At 31.1% G+C, this 18,544-nt stretch overlaps 2 protein-coding genes and 1 non-coding gene across 3 annotated transcripts in view; 1 reads left to right on the top strand and 2 right to left on the bottom strand.

Annotated features, from left to right (window-relative positions):
• Positions 1 to 4,652: 4,652 nt before the first annotated feature.
• Trnal-aag lies at positions 4,653 to 4,734 on the bottom strand. Its single transcript has one exon. It is a non-coding gene; the product is annotated as a tRNA-Leu (tRNA).
• Positions 4,735 to 8,570: 3,836 nt separating this feature from the next.
• Positions 8,571 to 18,544, top strand: part of LOC108693393 (muscle-specific protein 20-like) — a 40,918-nt gene continuing 30,944 nt past the window's right edge. Inside the window, exon 1 of the mRNA XM_018202295.1 lies at positions 8,571 to 8,705. Within this exon, the coding sequence (XP_018057784.1) occupies positions 8,682 to 8,705 (24 nt within the window). The 5' untranslated portion in view covers positions 8,571 to 8,681. The remainder of the gene's footprint in view (positions 8,706 to 18,544) is intronic.
• Positions 11,664 to 16,669, bottom strand: LOC108693394 (muscle-specific protein 20). The gene is made up of 4 exons (XM_018202296.1): positions 16,554 to 16,669; positions 12,991 to 13,190; positions 12,769 to 12,889; positions 11,664 to 12,394 (listed from the first exon to the last, which is right to left on the bottom strand). Exons 1-4 carry the CDS (start codon positions 16,557 to 16,559, stop codon positions 12,215 to 12,217), a joined length of 507 nt encoding a protein of 168 aa, XP_018057785.1. The 5' UTR covers positions 16,560 to 16,669; the 3' UTR covers positions 11,664 to 12,214.

Raw genomic sequence — 18,544 nt, forward strand, 5'->3', positions numbered from 1 at the left:
ATTAAATTGCTATAAGGTATATTCATACAGTAATATGATAATTTAGACTATATAGAGTATACATATATACTATTATATATCGATTATATAAAATGGCTTTTTATAAGTTAATGTGTTTTCATTTTAATTGTTAATGTATTTGCACTTAAATTCCTATGAATAATATATTGTATATTTACAACAAAGCAAGATTCATAAGATGTACAAAAAAATTTTTGTATTAAGAAATGAACTCTAAAATAATACAGGACGTATTATTAAATTGTTGTTCATATGGTAATATTATTAATATTATTAATATTATTAATAATTATTCATTAAAAAACTATAATTATAATAAGAATTTTCAACAATTTATGTAAAATCCTTCATAACAAACGTTTTGTCCAAGAATTTTAATACATTCGAATTTTACATGATAATTCTTACCATTTCATGATATGAGACATACATATTAATACGATAAATTTATTGTATTAAGTATGAAGAGAGATCAATATATATTCAATTTATCTTATTTGTGATTCGTAAATTACGCGAAGTCGATTTTTCTGTTGCCACTCGTAAATGGCAGCAAAACGGCATCGCCTTACTCTAATGTGTCGTGTGAGTCACCCTGTATATGTACATACACACTGCCTCGTTGCAGGTAATAGTCCCCACTCCTTCGCGTAGCAGGTTTAATTTTAGGGGAAAACGTAATAACGTTCGATCCGTTTGGGAGCTCTGGTGGCGAGGGTACGTGACTTGCGTATCGAGTATCCTAGTTCGACGTAAACACGAGGTGTCCAAGCAACACCGTAGAAACCCGGAGTTAAAGTCGGCATTCGCGCGTACGTTGTCCTAGTCGGCAACAGTGGCGACGGCGATGGCGACGGCAGCGGGGAATCGTACGTTATTAATGCCGATTTTGGGGAAAAACGGTGTCACTGTCCCCGTGGACGACGATCCGCCGATTCCCGCGAGACGTAGACGAGAGACGGCCGCGCGTCGGTCGCAGCCGCGCGTCGCCGCGCGCGATTCTCTGGCGCGGGCGGGCGCAGCCCAGCGGGATTCGCGCCATGCTGGCGCGGCGGCTTGCCGGGCCCGGTAGCCCTGCCGAAATTTCCGTCCATGCCGGAGTCAATGAACCAATAAGCGGTGGAAAGAGATCGCCGTGGACCAATGGGATATGGCTGCGCCGTGACGATGCTTAGAGGCCCGCGCGCTCTTCCTCAAAATTGTGTCTTTCCGATCCACGGCGAACAGAAGCGGTCAGGAGTTGCGAGCACCGAGCCAGTTGCGGCCACGCTCTTAGTGCTCCTACTCGGTATTGCTGTGTCCCTGCTCGTCGCTCGGTTAAATTGTTGATTATGTCCATTCTGCTCGTTGACTGCAGATTATTCTTATGGACTATGTGTAAATTAGCGTGTGGAGGACGGGTAACTGGAAAGATAGATCGACGAGTCGTTTAACATTGTACGTATAACTGAACATTTGAACTGATCGACTGCTTTTGGTGTCGTTTTAGAGGGAGCTTATGACGCATAGTGATATGTTATGTAAGATAAGTAGTGATGGCAAATAGACTATGCGAGATATAGCGAGAACGTTCGCAGAAAGAATTGTTTTGTAAGGTTCTCGTTCAATCTGTCAAACATCTAATGCATTAAAATATATTAAATAATCAAGTTGATAATATTCTGTATATGTATGTATATACTGCATACACTTAATATTACATATTTTATTATCTTATATTATTAATATATTGTATGTATCTTTCATTTGTATGTATATTTCATAAATATTAGTCTTCTTGTTAATTTCAAGACTTAATCTGTACAGTAAAATTTTTATGTTACCCTGAAATAAAAATCTTAAGCTCTGAGAATTTTTTTCGTTGTGAATAAAGAAAAATAGTTGACACTACGCAAAAATTATGAAAATTAATTAGTTATAAGAGTAGCATTAATTAGATTATAATTAATTGTAACACAAAATTGTATATGTATATGTATCAAATGTAAATATACATATGCTAATTGGTTGGCCATTGTGACACATCGTGATCGTCGCCGTGACTATGTCGGTAATTTCCATTGAGCGGAAACATTTCGGACGAAAGTAGGTACCATAGGTAATACAAGAACGCTACGCTGTACACCCGGACGACTTTCTTGCTTTGCATGCTGCTCTGATGCGAGGAGGGGCCAAATGAGACAACCCGCGCGAATGACGCTCAACTGTACGAGAGAGGAGAAAAGCCATATCGTTTATGCTGCCCTGATAATGCACGGCCTACGTACGGGATGTGAGCACGCACCGCACTTCATTGCGGTCAAAGAACTAGAAGAAGAGAATATGTAAGTGCATATAGATGTAGGATCGAGACTCGAGATAATGCGCTTCTCCGTTGTTCGTTTACAGTTTGATATTCATTCTGAAAAAAGAATGATAATTACCGAAGTAAAGTTGAGTAAAATAATGTTAATCAAATGTTCACTTAATGTAACTAAACATAATTTTACTTTTTTTTTAAGTATTTAGTAATTATTAAACCGTTGATTATGTTATTATATTTAGTAATATTTATCATATTTATGTAAAAAAATAAAATTATTTTTTATTATATTAATTGAATATTCATTCACTCAATATTTTGTAATTATTACTATAAATTTTTGTCAGTTCAACAACAGGTAGTCTGTTCAACAGCATCTTGTATTATTAATATTTTAAGAATATGGTTCTATAATTAGTTTAACATTTTCAGACTTACTTATAATACAATTTTAAGTATAAAAAATGACTATGAATATCTACACACAAATATTGAGGGAATATTTTATCTCTCGACACGGAAATGGACAGACAACTCTCTAATCTTTCCCTGTCAAAACAAAATTAAATTCTCGACTGCAGTTTCCATGATTTACAATTGAACAATTATGAAAATACATTTCATAATTGTTCAACTGTAATTCGTGGCAAAATAGGTTTCGTAGCTTAATGTGTTAAGTTTAACGATTAACAATAAATAATAATTAATAACAATGACAATAAATAAGAATAATACATTAACAATAATAAGAATAATATATTAATAATAATAATAAGAATAATACTTTTCGAATAACAGTCATAATATGCGAAATATTGACAGAAAACATGCGCGTCAAATATACAATACTTCGATACGTGCGCAACTTTATGCGTTAACGTATTTGTGATTCCATATATGTACACAGTTATTGTGTGTATTCTTCTTCAGTTTATTTGTCAGCAATATTTATTCAACATGCGTATCCACGCAGAATATAAGTCATCATGGTGATTCCAAAATGATGACTGAAAGCCACTTTCCAATCAATTACGGTTCATTTTAACATCATGTTGACATGATTTTTGTTCCGTTTTGAAAATAATAAATTTATTTTTTTTTTGTTACAATGTACTATAATAATGATAATATATGTTTGTAGACGTAGCTTGATGTTTATGATGTATCGAGCTGGAAGGAGCTGTTAATTGGGCGTGGTCCGTAGTAGCATCTTTTGAATGAAACTTGTATCAGGATACCACGTGGCCTCGGAGCACACTTCCGTTCTCCTTTTTCCTACGACATCGTTATTATTATTATTGCTATATCAGTCGTCCGTTCCGTTCTCCCCTTCGCCGTTTCATAAGCGTTCAATAACGATCCCCTTTAACTGAAACGAGCAGGAATGGCGAGCCCCCGACGACAACAACATCAACAGGATCCCATCTGCTTGCAAGAGCATGAGGAACGAACTCCGTGAACGAATTTCCGTAAGGAGCATATATATATGTTCCTTTACTCCGTATCATATCTCGCACTTTAGAATTCCGTCTTGTTCTTTCGAAAGCGATTCCCAGATCGTAGATCATATTTTTAATTGTTCATTACGTTACTTGAAAAACAAGCGTCAATAATATATCGACAAAAGAAATAAAACGGAATCAAAATCCTTAATTGAGATTTGCACACTTGTATAAATTCGCTTGCATTATTATTATGAAATGAAAACATTCGTTTCATCAACAGACTTATTCCTCGTTTGAATAGTACATAATTTCTTATCCTGATTTTGAGCTTATTTTGAGATGTATCCAAGTAGAACAAGTCTTCATGATTCAATATTATGTCAAAGTAATTTCAAAATAATCATTAAAAATCATTTTTCAATTATTTACGATTCATTTTATGATTTATTAACGTAATTTTAACGTTATCGTGACTTGTTCTGCTTGGGTGTATATTAGGAGAAGTTTATAAGAAAATTTGCCATCCCTCAGAGGAGATGAGCAAATCTAATTTATATTACGACTATTTAATTCTTGAGCTAATATTTATGCCGATTGTTCTCGATGGGCAGCTCTCTGCTCGTTCGACTCGGTCAAGCTCGTTAAAGTGGCCCTTTTCTTCCGCAGATGTCGCGCGCACAGAACAACTGAGACGTTAGCCTACTCGTAGCGCATGTAAGCCTGATAGGTGTGAACCACGGCGCCGCGTGCCGACGCAACCCATTGGACCTTCGAAGGAGACGCTACCATTGCGTCTCGTTAATCGCACACGACGTGCGGTCGCCGCGAGGCCGCGGCTACGGCACAACGCGACGTGCCATCCGCGGGTGGGAGGGAAAAAAAAATGGCAGCGGTGGGATTCGAACCCACGCCTCCGAAGAGACTGGTGCCTTAAACCAGCGCCTTAGACCGCTCGGCCACGCTACCGTTGATGAGAGGTCGATCTGTTTTTCGGCTGTTCTCACGTGAAACATTCTCGGGGAAATTAGAGCACGTCTCGTTCTTGATTCCGTCCGACGCGATTGCGGAAAGATGGAAAACGAAGGGGAATGCGAAAGAGAAACAGATCTCTTGAATCAGAACAGATATTCTTGAATCTATATCGTATCTAAAAAATCGGTAATATACATAACGTATAGTGATAGTATTTTTGTATGTGAGGCTGTAAGTCGGCTGTAGGCTGTAAGAAATTGACCAATCATAGTCGATTATTTTTTTCATATTCAACTGTGATTAGTCAATTTCTTAAGTCTTTATGGGTTACAGTCTCTGAAAGAAAGATTGTGGACCGAGCATGTTTCTTTAAACTGTTTTTGCGTGATCTTTAGGTTTTAATTATTAGACTCAGAGTTGGGTAAGTTAACTTTTTTTTTAACTTAAGTTAAGTTAAAATTGACAATCTTGAAAATTTAATTTAGTTAAGATACAAGTTAATTTATGAGGAAATTAATTGAATTAAAAATTAAGTTAATAAAAAAATAATTAAAAAGTTAAAAATTAAATTTGTTTTTCTTTACTTTTATTTTATGATCTCACGATTTCAGTCTTACATATAACGGAAATGACAAATACATACTTTATTTAAAAAATATTCTATATTTTATTTACATGTTTTGTTTATATACTGACTGTTATTATGTTTACATAGACTATCATGTGTACTGTTTGTGAATATTTTGTTCGCATATACTTATTAAATTTAAGTAATAAAATTATTTCGAAATTTTCGTCGGACATCTTTCCCCGCAAGTTATTGAAAATAAGTCTTTCTGCACTGAACAGCCGTTCAATATGAGCCGAAGATGTTATTGATGTGTTATATTTTAATAATAAGTAATAATAGATTTCAACTTATCAAAAATTAGATACATCGAAATACACGGTTTCTAACAGATTAAAATCTGGGAGTTGATTGTGTAATTTAAAATGAGGTGAAAATTACAAAAGAGCAAAAATTTATTAGAATATTTATAATTTCATTGGTCAACACCTAGTAAATTTGCAATTTTCACCTCATTTTAAGTTATCACTATTGCCGCGTATTATGTCTGAGATTTAACTTAAAAAAAATTACATAAAAAATTAATAGTTATTAATAAAAGTAACTAAATAAAATTAAAAAGTTAAGAGTCTAAAATGTAACTAATTTAAGTTACAATTAATTAACTTTTTAATTTTTTAACTTAACTTTTATCTTTTTAACTTAGCACTACCCAATCCTGGTTAGACTTAAGCGAATTGACAAAAAAATTCTTATGACCTAAAAGCATAAGTTCTCTGGTCAATATATCATTTACAACTTACGGCTTACAGTTTACGGCCTTTTAAAGCAAAATTGTGGACCTAGATTTTTTAAGAATAAGAGTTGGAATATCTAGATTTTTATCATAGTATCTCATACAGCACAGAAAAATTTGCAGAAACATTGCAGAATGATTTCACTGAAACATTGCAATATTGCATGGTGGTTGCGAAATGTTGCTGAATCATTATTGCAAAATTCCAACAATGTTAAGATGTCCGCTTTTTATTATATTGCAACAAAACATTCCAGCAATATTACAATATAATGTATTTGGATAAATTTTTTACGAAGACTAAAATAAAAACTATGTTGTATACATATATCTCACTAATTTTAATTTTTCTACAAATCGCATTTTTAGTGATATGTGCTTTCCAAAAGCAATTTTTTATAATAAAACCATAAAATATCCCAATAAATATAGTATTAATTCTGAGGGATAAATTTATTCGTAAAGATAAAGCATGTATGTGTATGTCCCGAACAAACTACAAATATTATCCACATTAATATAATAATACAGTCGCTTGGTAAGTTAATCATGGATTAAGTTAATCGCAATGATTCTTTTTAATTCGAAATTGAATCAATTGAAATCAATTAAAAAATGATGATAAGAAATCTATCAATAAAGTTCGGGCGTTGATTTATTCTTGCATTTCGTCAGATATAAATACATCATCGATCACATAATTAATATTTCGATAAATCGTTTAAGCAGTTTAATTGCTTATCATCTTATCCGATAATGATGCATGATTGTATCCAAACTCGATATTATACAATCTTTTGATTTTATATATTTAATTAAAAATAAATTTAAAACTTAGCTAATGAAATGACCATCGAATAATAGATCAATAAATTTTTTAAAATGAATTATATTAGTTAAAATGAATTATATTAGTTATTATATCAAAACGGCTAAACTAAAAGACTGTACTAAATAAATATTGTAAAAACTTATATTTTTATATTATTATTATTATTTTTATATTATTATAATAACAATTAAAGAATTACAGTTTTGCAATGTTTGTAGAATATTACAAGCATATTACTGACATTTTGCAGGCATATTGTTAATTTATATTTCTGTAATACCTCTACAATATTACATTGCAATCTGTAATATTGCAACATTGCAGCAATATTGCTTCAATCTTCTGCGCTGTATGGAATATAATGCATAAGAATATTTCTTTCCAAGAAATAAAAGATTCTGATTATATGGCTTGATTTTCTTATGCATTATGCGTTATATAAAGATCTGTGCCTCAACTTTAAGAGAGACTTCAGTACAATATCTCTCGACTTTGTAGCCTTAACGATAATTATCACGTTTTTATTAGTGAACACTGTTTACTTTCTTATTCATTCTTCCGCTCTTTGTCCGCTTTTCTTCTTGTCATTCCTCTGAAAAAGAATCTGATGTCATCTGATGTTTCACCGTGAAGATCGCGTATATGAATGAGTTCCAAAAATTATAAAAAAAGAAGATCACTTTTCTCATATAGCGCACCGAAATATGTGTTGTGTTTTATAAAATTTATAGTTTTATTTCTCTGTGAAAATACAAGATTCCAATTCAGTAACTCTTAACGATAAATCAGTATTGTTATCTTGTTACACAATTTTTTTTCATATATGATACTTGCACAACAATATGGACTATCAAAATAATTATGTAAGATGCTCAAACTGGTTGCTAGAATTTAAAAATATTTTGCAATATTGCTTATGCTTGAGATTTCCATCTAGTTATTTTAATAGTAAATAAAATTATTTTATTTAGCTAAATTTTTAGATGCATCGAGAAAATCGTTTTTTCGCCTTTCTTCGTGAAGGCATTAATTAATTTCAAAGAATTAAAATTACATAACATTGTATTATAATGGAATAAACTTTTAGAAAATCCTTCACCGGTTTTTGAAGTCTTCAAAAGCACTATCCATATTTTAATTATAAATTTTAATAGATAAATTTAAATTTGTAAAAAATAACTAAAGTACAATTCATCTTTTATGACAAAAATTCAATGTTAAAGTTTTAACAAATATATAAAATTTTTGTCTGATTTTTATATAATCCGGAACAAAAAAATTATTCTGTTTTTTTGAAAACTTCTGTTGCTAATGAAAGAGTAAAATTCATGTTGCCGGCGGAGGATTAATAACAATAATTCAAATTTGCAGATGTAAAACATAAAAAATATAATTGAATGAGTTCGGAAGATTAAGTCCCAATAAAATATTGGGAAATGAGACATTGATATGATTTCGTTTTCGTCGATCGGCAAGTTCCATCCATTATATTCCCTACCCCCTACAGACATTCCTGATGAATCTCGCTCGTGTCTGGAGTAAGTGGTGAGTAAGTGATCCATATATAGACGCGCCCCCACGTTCCACCAACACGTATGCGCACCTGTCACGCATATATACGCAGCGCAACCGCGGTGGAGCACACTTTTTGTGCTTGAGCTTGAGCTACGGTGGAGAGGCTCTGTGTACGAAGTGCGGAAAATAATTTTCCGGAGAGGAGACCCGACGAGACCTGAAGATCCGCCATGCCTGGACGCCCACTTTGGCAGGTAAGCGACGCGCCATTTCTTGAAATCGGAGCGCGATACGGGCCGTATTGCTGTGTCTCTCTTCTCTTTAATGTCGTCCATTTTCCGATGATTATTATTTTATTGCATTTTATTATAGACACTTCATACCGTAAATTATATTGCGAAAAGAAATAATGTTTTGCAATTACAAATAGGAATAAATAAATTTGATAATTACTACGGATATTCTACGATAGTTGTTTTTTTTATAAATTAAAGATTTACAGATTAAAACGTTAAATGCTTTTCATTCTTTAATTCTTCAATTATTTTATGCTATATATTAAATCTTATTGTCAGTTGAAAATAATTATACTTATATTTCGTATGATAACAAAAAATTTTCTATAAAATAATAACATTAACAATAAAGAAAGACTAAGATTACGAAAAAATTATGAAGAAATATTAGGAAAGTTTGAAAAAAATTTTCCTTTTAACTTTTGATTTTTATAAATTTGGTGCGTAACAAAGGTACACTTAAAACTTAAAAACACGCACTTAAAACTGATTAATATGATGATTAATTTCTATTTCATTTTGCGATAGAAATTTTACTTAGAGAAAATTTTCTTTTAAAATTTACCGTGAAAATAGTATCGTGATACAATACAATATTTTAAAGATTTTTACCGTGTACTTCAGTAAAATTGATCAAACTTATTTTATACTTTATTGTAGTTTTATTAATGAATGAGAGATTTACATTAAAATATTTCTTCGAAATATAATGTCATCCCACGATTATCATATTTTCAGTGTAAACTCTAAGAAAAAATTCTTTCTTTGTATAAATATCGCGTAAACAAGATTTTAGATAGATTTCTCTATATATTGCTCTTACATATTTTTAAAAATCTCTGAAAGTTTGAAGAAGAAATTTTTCTATTTCGAAGCTCTGACTCACACTTACGTCAATCCGTGGGATTTTCGTTGATCTACATACTAAGACGCTCCTTTCAGGAAACATTTTCAACATTATGAATCATTAACCGAAATTTATTATCGTTCGTGGTTCCTTTTAGAAAGCATGTAATTTTCAAACGTCGAACACGGAATGATTTAAAATACACACAAATAATCTTCCGAATCTTCTTTTGATATCAAATTTCAGAGTGAACAAATCTTTATGCAATACTACGTAAATCACGCTAATAGATCGATAAATGATACAATAAAAATGCTATAATAATAATAATTAGGTTGGGACTATATATACAATATTAACAAAATTCTTTTAAAACGGCAGCAATTGCTGATGAGGAACTGAAACACATAAGAGATTCTTTTCTCGCGATAGGACGACTCCATTTTGGAATAAAGTGATATTTTGTAATCCGGATCCAGCAGCAGTCGCCGTGTATGCCACGGCGATCCAGAAATAAACTGAAAGGCACTCGGATTTGCCAAGGAAAGCAAAAGTTATATAGGAATTAAATTTTACCGCGCCAGAAATATGCACGTTGGCACGAAACGAGCTTATTAGCTTCCACGAAAAACTCAGAAAAGCGTGTCACGAATGACGTGATCGCGAGTTCCTGATTTATTTACAAACAGAGGATATTTTTATACCCGCGTGGGTGCAAAGAATAGCACGCGAGGGAAGATAAATCGCGATGGAAGATAGATACAGAACGCAAGAAAAATCCTTTGTTTGATACGCGCTGCAGCGCATAAAACAAAATATAATGACAAAACGCATAGTATTTTGTTTATTGAAAAAATTTAAAACAACATCTTCAAATGTTTTAAAAATGAAGATAAGAATAAAATATTTTAATATCTTAAAATTAAATACTTCTTTTTACAGTATGTTCGACTAGATTTCTTTCTAATAATTGACAATTGTGTTATCAAAGAAAAATATACATGTAAACGAATGAAAGATACATCAGATTTTATTAACAAAAATATCCTTTATCGCAGCTTTTGTAAATTATTATATTTGCATTAATAATTGTAACCTTCTTCAGCGATGTTTTGATTCAATATGGTGTTTCACGTTTAATTTTATTACCCTAGAATTACTAGTGTATGAATATGCATGAAATTGGCTTAATTCCAAATCCAATATCAGTATTTCTAAGAAGTTTCCTCGATCATTACATTCGTTTGCCTTAATCGTTGGTACCATTAGCATAACTTTCCGAAACTTATTTAACCTATACGTTTCCATGCGTTTTAAAACAGTGATAAATTTTACTTACAGAATATGTTGCGTAAATTAACGAGGATGAAAGTTACAGAAAATAATAATTTTCTGAAAGATGGATTTATTTGTTCATAAATTACACACGTATATAATTCGAATATTGATACAAATTTGTAAAATTTTGCTAATTTATAAAAAAAAGTAGAAATTTATAAAGTTTAATTTATATATGGTAGATGCACACTTATGACATAATTTAAAATCGCAAAAGGTAAAGCTAATCATATTGTAAAACTTAAAAACTATTTCTAAATAGTATTCTAAATTTGTAAATATTAGTTGGATCTTTTGTCTGTCAGTATAATGTAGTATAATGTAGTATAATGTTGAGATACGTGTATGTGTCATGCAGCTTGTGTTTATGTGTCCGTTTAATTGTTAAATGTGAACGTAATAATAATATTGTATCTTTTAGTTTTTAATTTATGTCTTTAATATTCATATTTTCTTTGACATATCTTGTTATATTAACGTAATATTTTATTTCAAAAATCGGCAATGAATATGTATGTATGTAATTACTTGTATTTGTATTATATAATGTATTATATAATGTATTGTATTATGTTTAATATAAAAGTTGTGTGTGATTGTAATAGTTGTTTGTGTAAATGATATATTGTTTGTGTATATATACTAATGTATATGTATATGTAATGGAAATTAGGATTTTTCATAAAATATAAAGCGCGTTTGTACGATATCATAAATGACACACACGGATAGAGTTTCGGACTTACATTTACATGTAAATTACATACTGTTACGAATTCGTATAAAAAATATATTCTTCCATGACTAGATAGAAAATGAATATTGCTATACATAATTAATATTTGATATAGAAAAAAGAATAAAATAATGAATAAATTAACTAAACATCGATATCTAAAGATTGATTAAAGGATAATATAAGTCAAGTTAATAATAAATACTGTAGAGAATGCGTATACATTCGCGACAGTATGAAAGAAATGATTATTCTTGTAAAGAAAGTAGTGTCAACACAAATTATTCGATCTCATTTATGTCAATAATAACCGATAAAAAAACAGATCAGTTATTTGCAATTTTTTACGGACTTCATAAATTTGACAAATATACTTTAAATCGTAATATCCTTATTATTTCACACACATATTTAATACGCGCGGTTAAAAAATGCGACTTATTTCAATATTTTTATTATATCATACTTCCTGTGTTCGGTAGTCTAACCAGTCATTGTAGACGTATATGATACAGATGTGTGTTAATTCATTTCTATAAAAAAAATTTACATATGTCGAGTATTTCCAAAGCCACCGTGACCAGCCTGGCTGGCACCCTTATTGTATCCCATCTGAAGACCCAGGTGACCCTCGCTAGCACGAAGTTGATCATCAGTAAAGGTTCTCTTGTTCTCTTCCGCCATTTTCGGTCCTAAACTTGGCCCGGTCCAATCATGTTTCTGCGTCTATTATAAAAACATTTACTCCAATTAAATTTCACAAATACTTATTAATTAATTAGAGATATAAATGAACTGTGGCAAATTATGCTGTGCTAATTTTACATGTATCAAATAGGAAGTTTTAACTTTTTTCTTTGTATATAAAAACTTTTACTGTTTTTTATATTTAAGGTGTATAAAAAGTGTTGTTTATTTTTTTAAATTAATAAAAAACTCAATATTTTCTAAAAATTTAAATATAAATATCCGTTCCATTGAAAGTTTCTTTATTATATTCTTTTTTTTTATATCACATAAAAATATATTGTGAATAATAAATATTTTATTAGCTTTAATTATGATTTTAATAATCAATCAAACTATTGCGAACTACTCACAAGTCTGCCTAAAGCATATAAGCAAAGGGTGACTTGAGGGATGTTGCGTTTCTCGAAGAGATCAGCTGTTTGAAAAATTTCTTCTTGTGGGACACCGTAGTTTTTGATCGCCGCTTGGAATCTATTGACAGTAGTAAAAAATATATAAAGTTTTATAAAAATCATAGTTTTATAAAAATTATATGAAGTAAGGTAAAGAAAGAATAGTTTGCTCTTGTTTACCTTTGAATATTTTCCATAAGCTGGAAATTGGTGCCCTTGCTTTGAATCTTTTTGACCGATCCAGGCGCAAGTTTGTTGATTAAATTACAAAGGATTACACCATCTTTTAAAATGTCATCGTAGTTTCCTGATGGGAGCTTCTCGCCTAATACAGCTTCGATCCAGGCGAGAATCTCGGCTTCCTGTTCCTTATTACGGCTCTGAAAGAATATATTATTATATAACTATAATATACATATAAATTAACTTTTCATACAAACGCGTGTCAGAGTGATTATTTTTAATACTATCTTTTATCTCATTTGCTGTCTAATGCTCTATCAACGTAGATTAATTCTAATTTCTGTTCAATTCACTTTTCATCATTTTCTTTCTAAAAATTAAAAAATAATAAAGAATGAGAAATTAACCCCAAATTAATTTATACATTGGAAATGGGCATAAAATTTGTAATTCCCACGCGGACTGTGCATGTGAAGATCATAAGCATTTAGTGGATGTCTTAAAAATGACTGTATCAGAAATAGACTGCGGTGAGTAGTGGTGTAGAATTACCCGCGTAAAGTCCAACATCGAAAATAAAATACGGCGACTGATGCCTTGGCTTTTGAAAACTGGCAAAACGGTGTTAAACTGTCGAACATCTGTCTGGCTCATCCGCGTGCATTTATAATAAATTGCAATTTTAATTCATATATACAATAGAGAATTCTCTGAATGAATCGATACAAAAATTTTTATGTTAAAAATATATAATTATTATAATATGTGTTATTATTAATGTTATTATATTTCTATAAATAATGATATGTGCATTAAATCTTCGCATAAAAAATAATATACATATATTTCCATATGCTTGTATGTTGAAAAAAGAATTTAGTAATATATAAATAATATTATCAAATCGTTTGATAATATTTATTAAATATTTGGGAAAATAAAATTATTTTTAATTATATTAACCAAACATTTAATTAGCATTATTTTATCAAACAGCTATTACCAAACTCTTTTTTAGTATATAATTAGTATATAATTAGTTCCGCTTTAATCAGACGCATAAATTTCACAACAATTTCACGGCAAATGTTTTGTGAAAAACGAATAACATCTTAATAGCTTTCACGAGTTCCGAATTTCTAACGTTCACACCAGACGATTTATGACTCGAACAGCTGCCTGACATAAACGGAATCTGGCATCTCTCAGTCGAAGCTATAAATCAGTATTTATAGCAAAATTAAATGGTAACCCTGAAAAGCCGTTGATTCAAAGCGGATTCGGCGCGCAATAAACACCGTTGTGATTGTTTCGCGGCTCGCAATTCGTTCATCCATGCGATATTTTGGGAGGTGTTGGTTAGATATTGACGATATAGATACAATGGACTTATGCAATTTTGTAATAACATCGCCGTCAGAGAAGCGCAGTTGCACAAGTTTATAAGCTACATCTCGGCCATGTGGTTTCAACCAAAACTCTTCCGAATATAATGAAGGTGACTTTAATTGAGCTCATGATGTGCACGATAAGTTACAATTCGTTCATGATTGTACGCGGTAAATGCACGTGTAGTTATTTTTAGTAAGTTATACCCATTTCTACCATTATAGATTAATTTTAATCTCGATTCAATTTACTCTTCCCTTTTAATTCTTAAGAATTAGAAAAAGATGACGAGTTAATTAATCAAGATTAAAATTAAACACTACATTGAGATAGAAACGGGCATTAATGCAATTATTTTTAGTTTGACAATGTAATGTATTACATTTGTTACGAATGTAATATTTATTAGAAAAGTAACAATATTGCAAAGCTAAAACTTGAATTTATAAAATCGGAATTGTACAAACATCGAGCAATAAATATTTTTTTTTTTAAGACATTAATAAAGTAGATATAATATTATATCCACAATATTCTGGCAAAAAGTTAACAATTTTCGCTGCGCTGATGTTGGCCATAAGATTGACAGTAATGTCTTTGAATTTGTACGCCGCGAAGCTGCGTCGATTTAGAATTTCCAATTTCTTATCTGCAAAGTGTCAGACCAGTCGAGGCAACGTGTTCTCCGTCGCATCCACTCGGGATGATATTTTAAGATCCATTTTCAAGGGGAGCGGCTTCCGTTCGTGCGAGCGCGCCCTCATCGTTTCCGAGGACGTTTCAACGTGACGCGGATGCCGCTCACTAAATTTAAAGTTGAATTAGATTGGGCCCTCATAATTTACAACTTTAGCGAATTGGTGCACCTGTGCCGACTTGATTTATCGCCAACCAATGCCGGAGACGCATCACGCGTGTTGCCTCAACGCATAAATCGGACATTACAATTGAGCGTAGCGGGTAGAATCCAGAAATTCCGTAGGATTTATTTCATAAATCCAGAACCACTTATGTAATAAATTGCGATATGAAATAAGGCGATAAGAAATTGAGCCGTATATAATGATTAATTCGAACATGGAGATGATAAACGATGGCCATTGAATGAATGAATAAAATGAATAAGCTAGGATATATTTAATAATAAAAAATTAAAGGAAATGTGTAAATTTTTCTCCCAAGCAAAACAACAAATCATTATGATATCAAAATGATGTCAAAATGACCCCAAAATGATTAAAAATCATTTTTCAATCATTTCCGATTCATTTTAATATCATTTTGATATTATAACTTGTTGTTTTGCTTAGGCTAAATCTATTATTTTAATAAATTGGTTATTTCAGATCTTTATAAATGCATGTAACTTTTTAACTTTTTTACTTTATAAACGCAACACTTTTTAACATTTTAAATAAACAGTTTGTCTATTTCTAACGTATTAACAGTTTAACGAATAATATTAATCTTTTAAAAATAATAGTTTTTGGCAATAATTGATAATTTAAATAAGAATTAAATAATATTGCAAATTTTCTTTTTATGTAAGGAAAACAGAAATAGTTACTAAGCTTCTCTGTAGCAAACCACGCCCAAATTTATTGAAGCTTATCGTTAAGCTATCCATTGATTCACTATACATTTGTTTTGGTTCTATAGTTTTTTGAGATCACATCGAAGAGTATGTGTTGCATAACGTTATTTATGTTAGGATATAAATACACCGGATGTAGACGAGAAACATACATCAAAGAAGAACACTGACGTAAAACGATGTGTCAGAATAATGAATTGAATCGTAACTATAAATACTGTAGGAGTCATATGTAAAAAACTTTTGAATGGTGGATAATATCGGATATAATTAAACAATAAAAAATTGTATTTTTATAATCCGTGTCTATTACAAGATATATTCATAATAACATTACAGAATATTAATTTAATTGTTTCTTTATTTAGAAAAATATATCAAAGTTCTGATCGTAATTTTCGTACGTTTCATCGATGTCAAGTCATACACTTCATATTATTTGTATAAAAAAAATAGATGTATATTAAAATGTGAGTTTTTTACTAGAAGTGTCACGCGAGAATTGAATCGCTATTAATCGTCACTGGAGTGTAAAAAAAAAAGAGGTAGCGTCTCTCTTGCCTATAAGGAAACGTACCGGCATTCTGTTGTTGCGTTGTTTCCTCGGCGACGATGACTTTTCCGGATTGCGTGTGACTTTGAAACTTCGATGATGTCGAGTAGAAACTAAATCGGACGCCGCGCGTCGCGACGCTATATGGCATCATCCCCTCCGCCGATACTTAAGTACTTTTGGCTTGTTGCCTAGTTTTTGGGTGGGTATTCCCACACCCCCGCTCGTAACCAGATTGTGACACCACGGCCCTATTTACAGGACACGGTATGACCCTAAATTAAATTACGATTCGCGTTTGGACAGATCCGCGGGAAAGTTATCTTGGCATTGCAGACGCATCGTATCTTATATTATATTTTATAATAGGCACTAAAAGCGACGAAAACAAAACACAGTGATGAAAATTCTGATAAGAAGGAAAAAATGAAAACTAAATAAATGATTTTATTCGTAACTTTTAGGCAACATAAATTTCAGTTGTGAGATTTATTAGAAATATAGAGTTAGAATAAGTTTACACTAAAAAAATGTCCTAAATTTTAATAAACACTTGTATTAACTAAATACAGTATTAACTAAATAAATATTTATTAAATATTTATTAAATGTAAACATATTTATTTGTTACAAGAAGCATTAATTTGATTTAAAATGATTAATTTGATCATTTCTTTTATTAAATAAATTTATTAATTGTAAATATTCAATAGTTAGTACTTTAATAAATATTTAAACAAATATTTATTAAAATTTAATAAATTTTTTTAACGTACCTATAAAATTAATTAAGAGACTAATATATGTGTAAGTATATAAATGTATTTTTTTTCCAATTCTGAAGGCTACTTTCAGCAGAATTTCGTAATTTAACAAGAAAGTTTTCTTACTGACAGCTGCATGACATCTGATGTTCTATTTTTAGTACATACATATACGTGTTTTATAAATCCTAATCTTAAATATTCGAGCGCGCTTTAGCGTTAATTGATACATAGTTTAAAACGCATAAAAAGGTCCAGTTCAGCGATTCGCAAACTTATACAGCTTATATTATGGTATTCAATGTAGGTCGCACATTAGCTTTGCTTATTCTTGCGCTACAATCAATATAACATGTTTAAAAAGCGACAGAAAGAGGACGAAAAATACATATAGTCTTAAAAATATTTGAACTTCATTTTTTCACTTTAAAAACTCAAGAGACTCTGTTTTTGCGGACATTAGTTTATCGCTTAATATTGAAATAGATAAAAATAGATAAAAATAGACTATTTACTTTCAATAGGACATTTATTTTCGATTTGTCTAAATAGATTTGTCTAAACAAATAGCGAGATATAACGGAAAGTAAACTCGAAGCTCTGGCACATTACGAAAATATCACTTGCGACTTTTAACGAGTTCGTCATCTTATGGAATATATTTCCGAGAAAACGGAAAAATTCGAACAAGTGGGTGCAATTTATCGCGTATGTTTAACATACGTGGACATTCGCCAGATGGAAACGCCGATATGTGAACGTCATAATTTCTGGACTTCGTCCACTTCGAAGCGTGATGCCACCGCCGAGTTTAGATTTCATCAATCGTCGCTGTTTCCAAGTAACGCAACGGATCTGCGTAAACGTCTGGAGCGACTTACTGATGCGTCCGTCTAGTCTGTTCGAAATATTATATAAATGCGATAACAAATGGCACATCGTCGATAGTTTTTCTCAAAATGAATGATCTGTGTATATCGTGAGATATTTTAAAAATACATATATCCTTGGATATTGCGATAATAAATGTACAAAATAATAAATAACGTTTGAAAACAAATTTATAGATAGTAAACTTATAGACGAAATAGAATCATTTTTTATTTTTCGCAAATTATTCTCAAATTATTTTGCGATAATTAAAATAGAATATATTGCATTGAGGTCTCGGGAAAAATGTTTTATACATAATTATATAAAATTATATAAAAATATATATAATTTTATATAATTGTACTTAATTATATAAAA

The sequence above is a fragment of the Atta colombica genome, unplaced genomic scaffold (genome assembly GCF_001594045.1).
Source record: "Atta colombica isolate Treedump-2 unplaced genomic scaffold, Acol1.0 scaffold9, whole genome shotgun sequence".
Taxonomy (NCBI): domain Eukaryota; kingdom Metazoa; phylum Arthropoda; class Insecta; order Hymenoptera; family Formicidae; genus Atta; species Atta colombica.

Bases quoted from the DNA above. Each gene is read 5' to 3' on its own strand.
- LOC108693394 (XM_018202296.1), bottom strand. The intron at 12,890-12,990 runs GTAAACAAGAGC...TACTGTCAATAG, and splicing joins CTTATGGAAAATATTCAAAG to ATTCCAAGCGGCGATCAAAA. The intron at 12,395-12,768 runs GTGAGTAGTTCG...TTTTTATAATAG, and splicing joins TATATGCTTTAGGCAGACTT to ACGCAGAAACATGATTGGAC.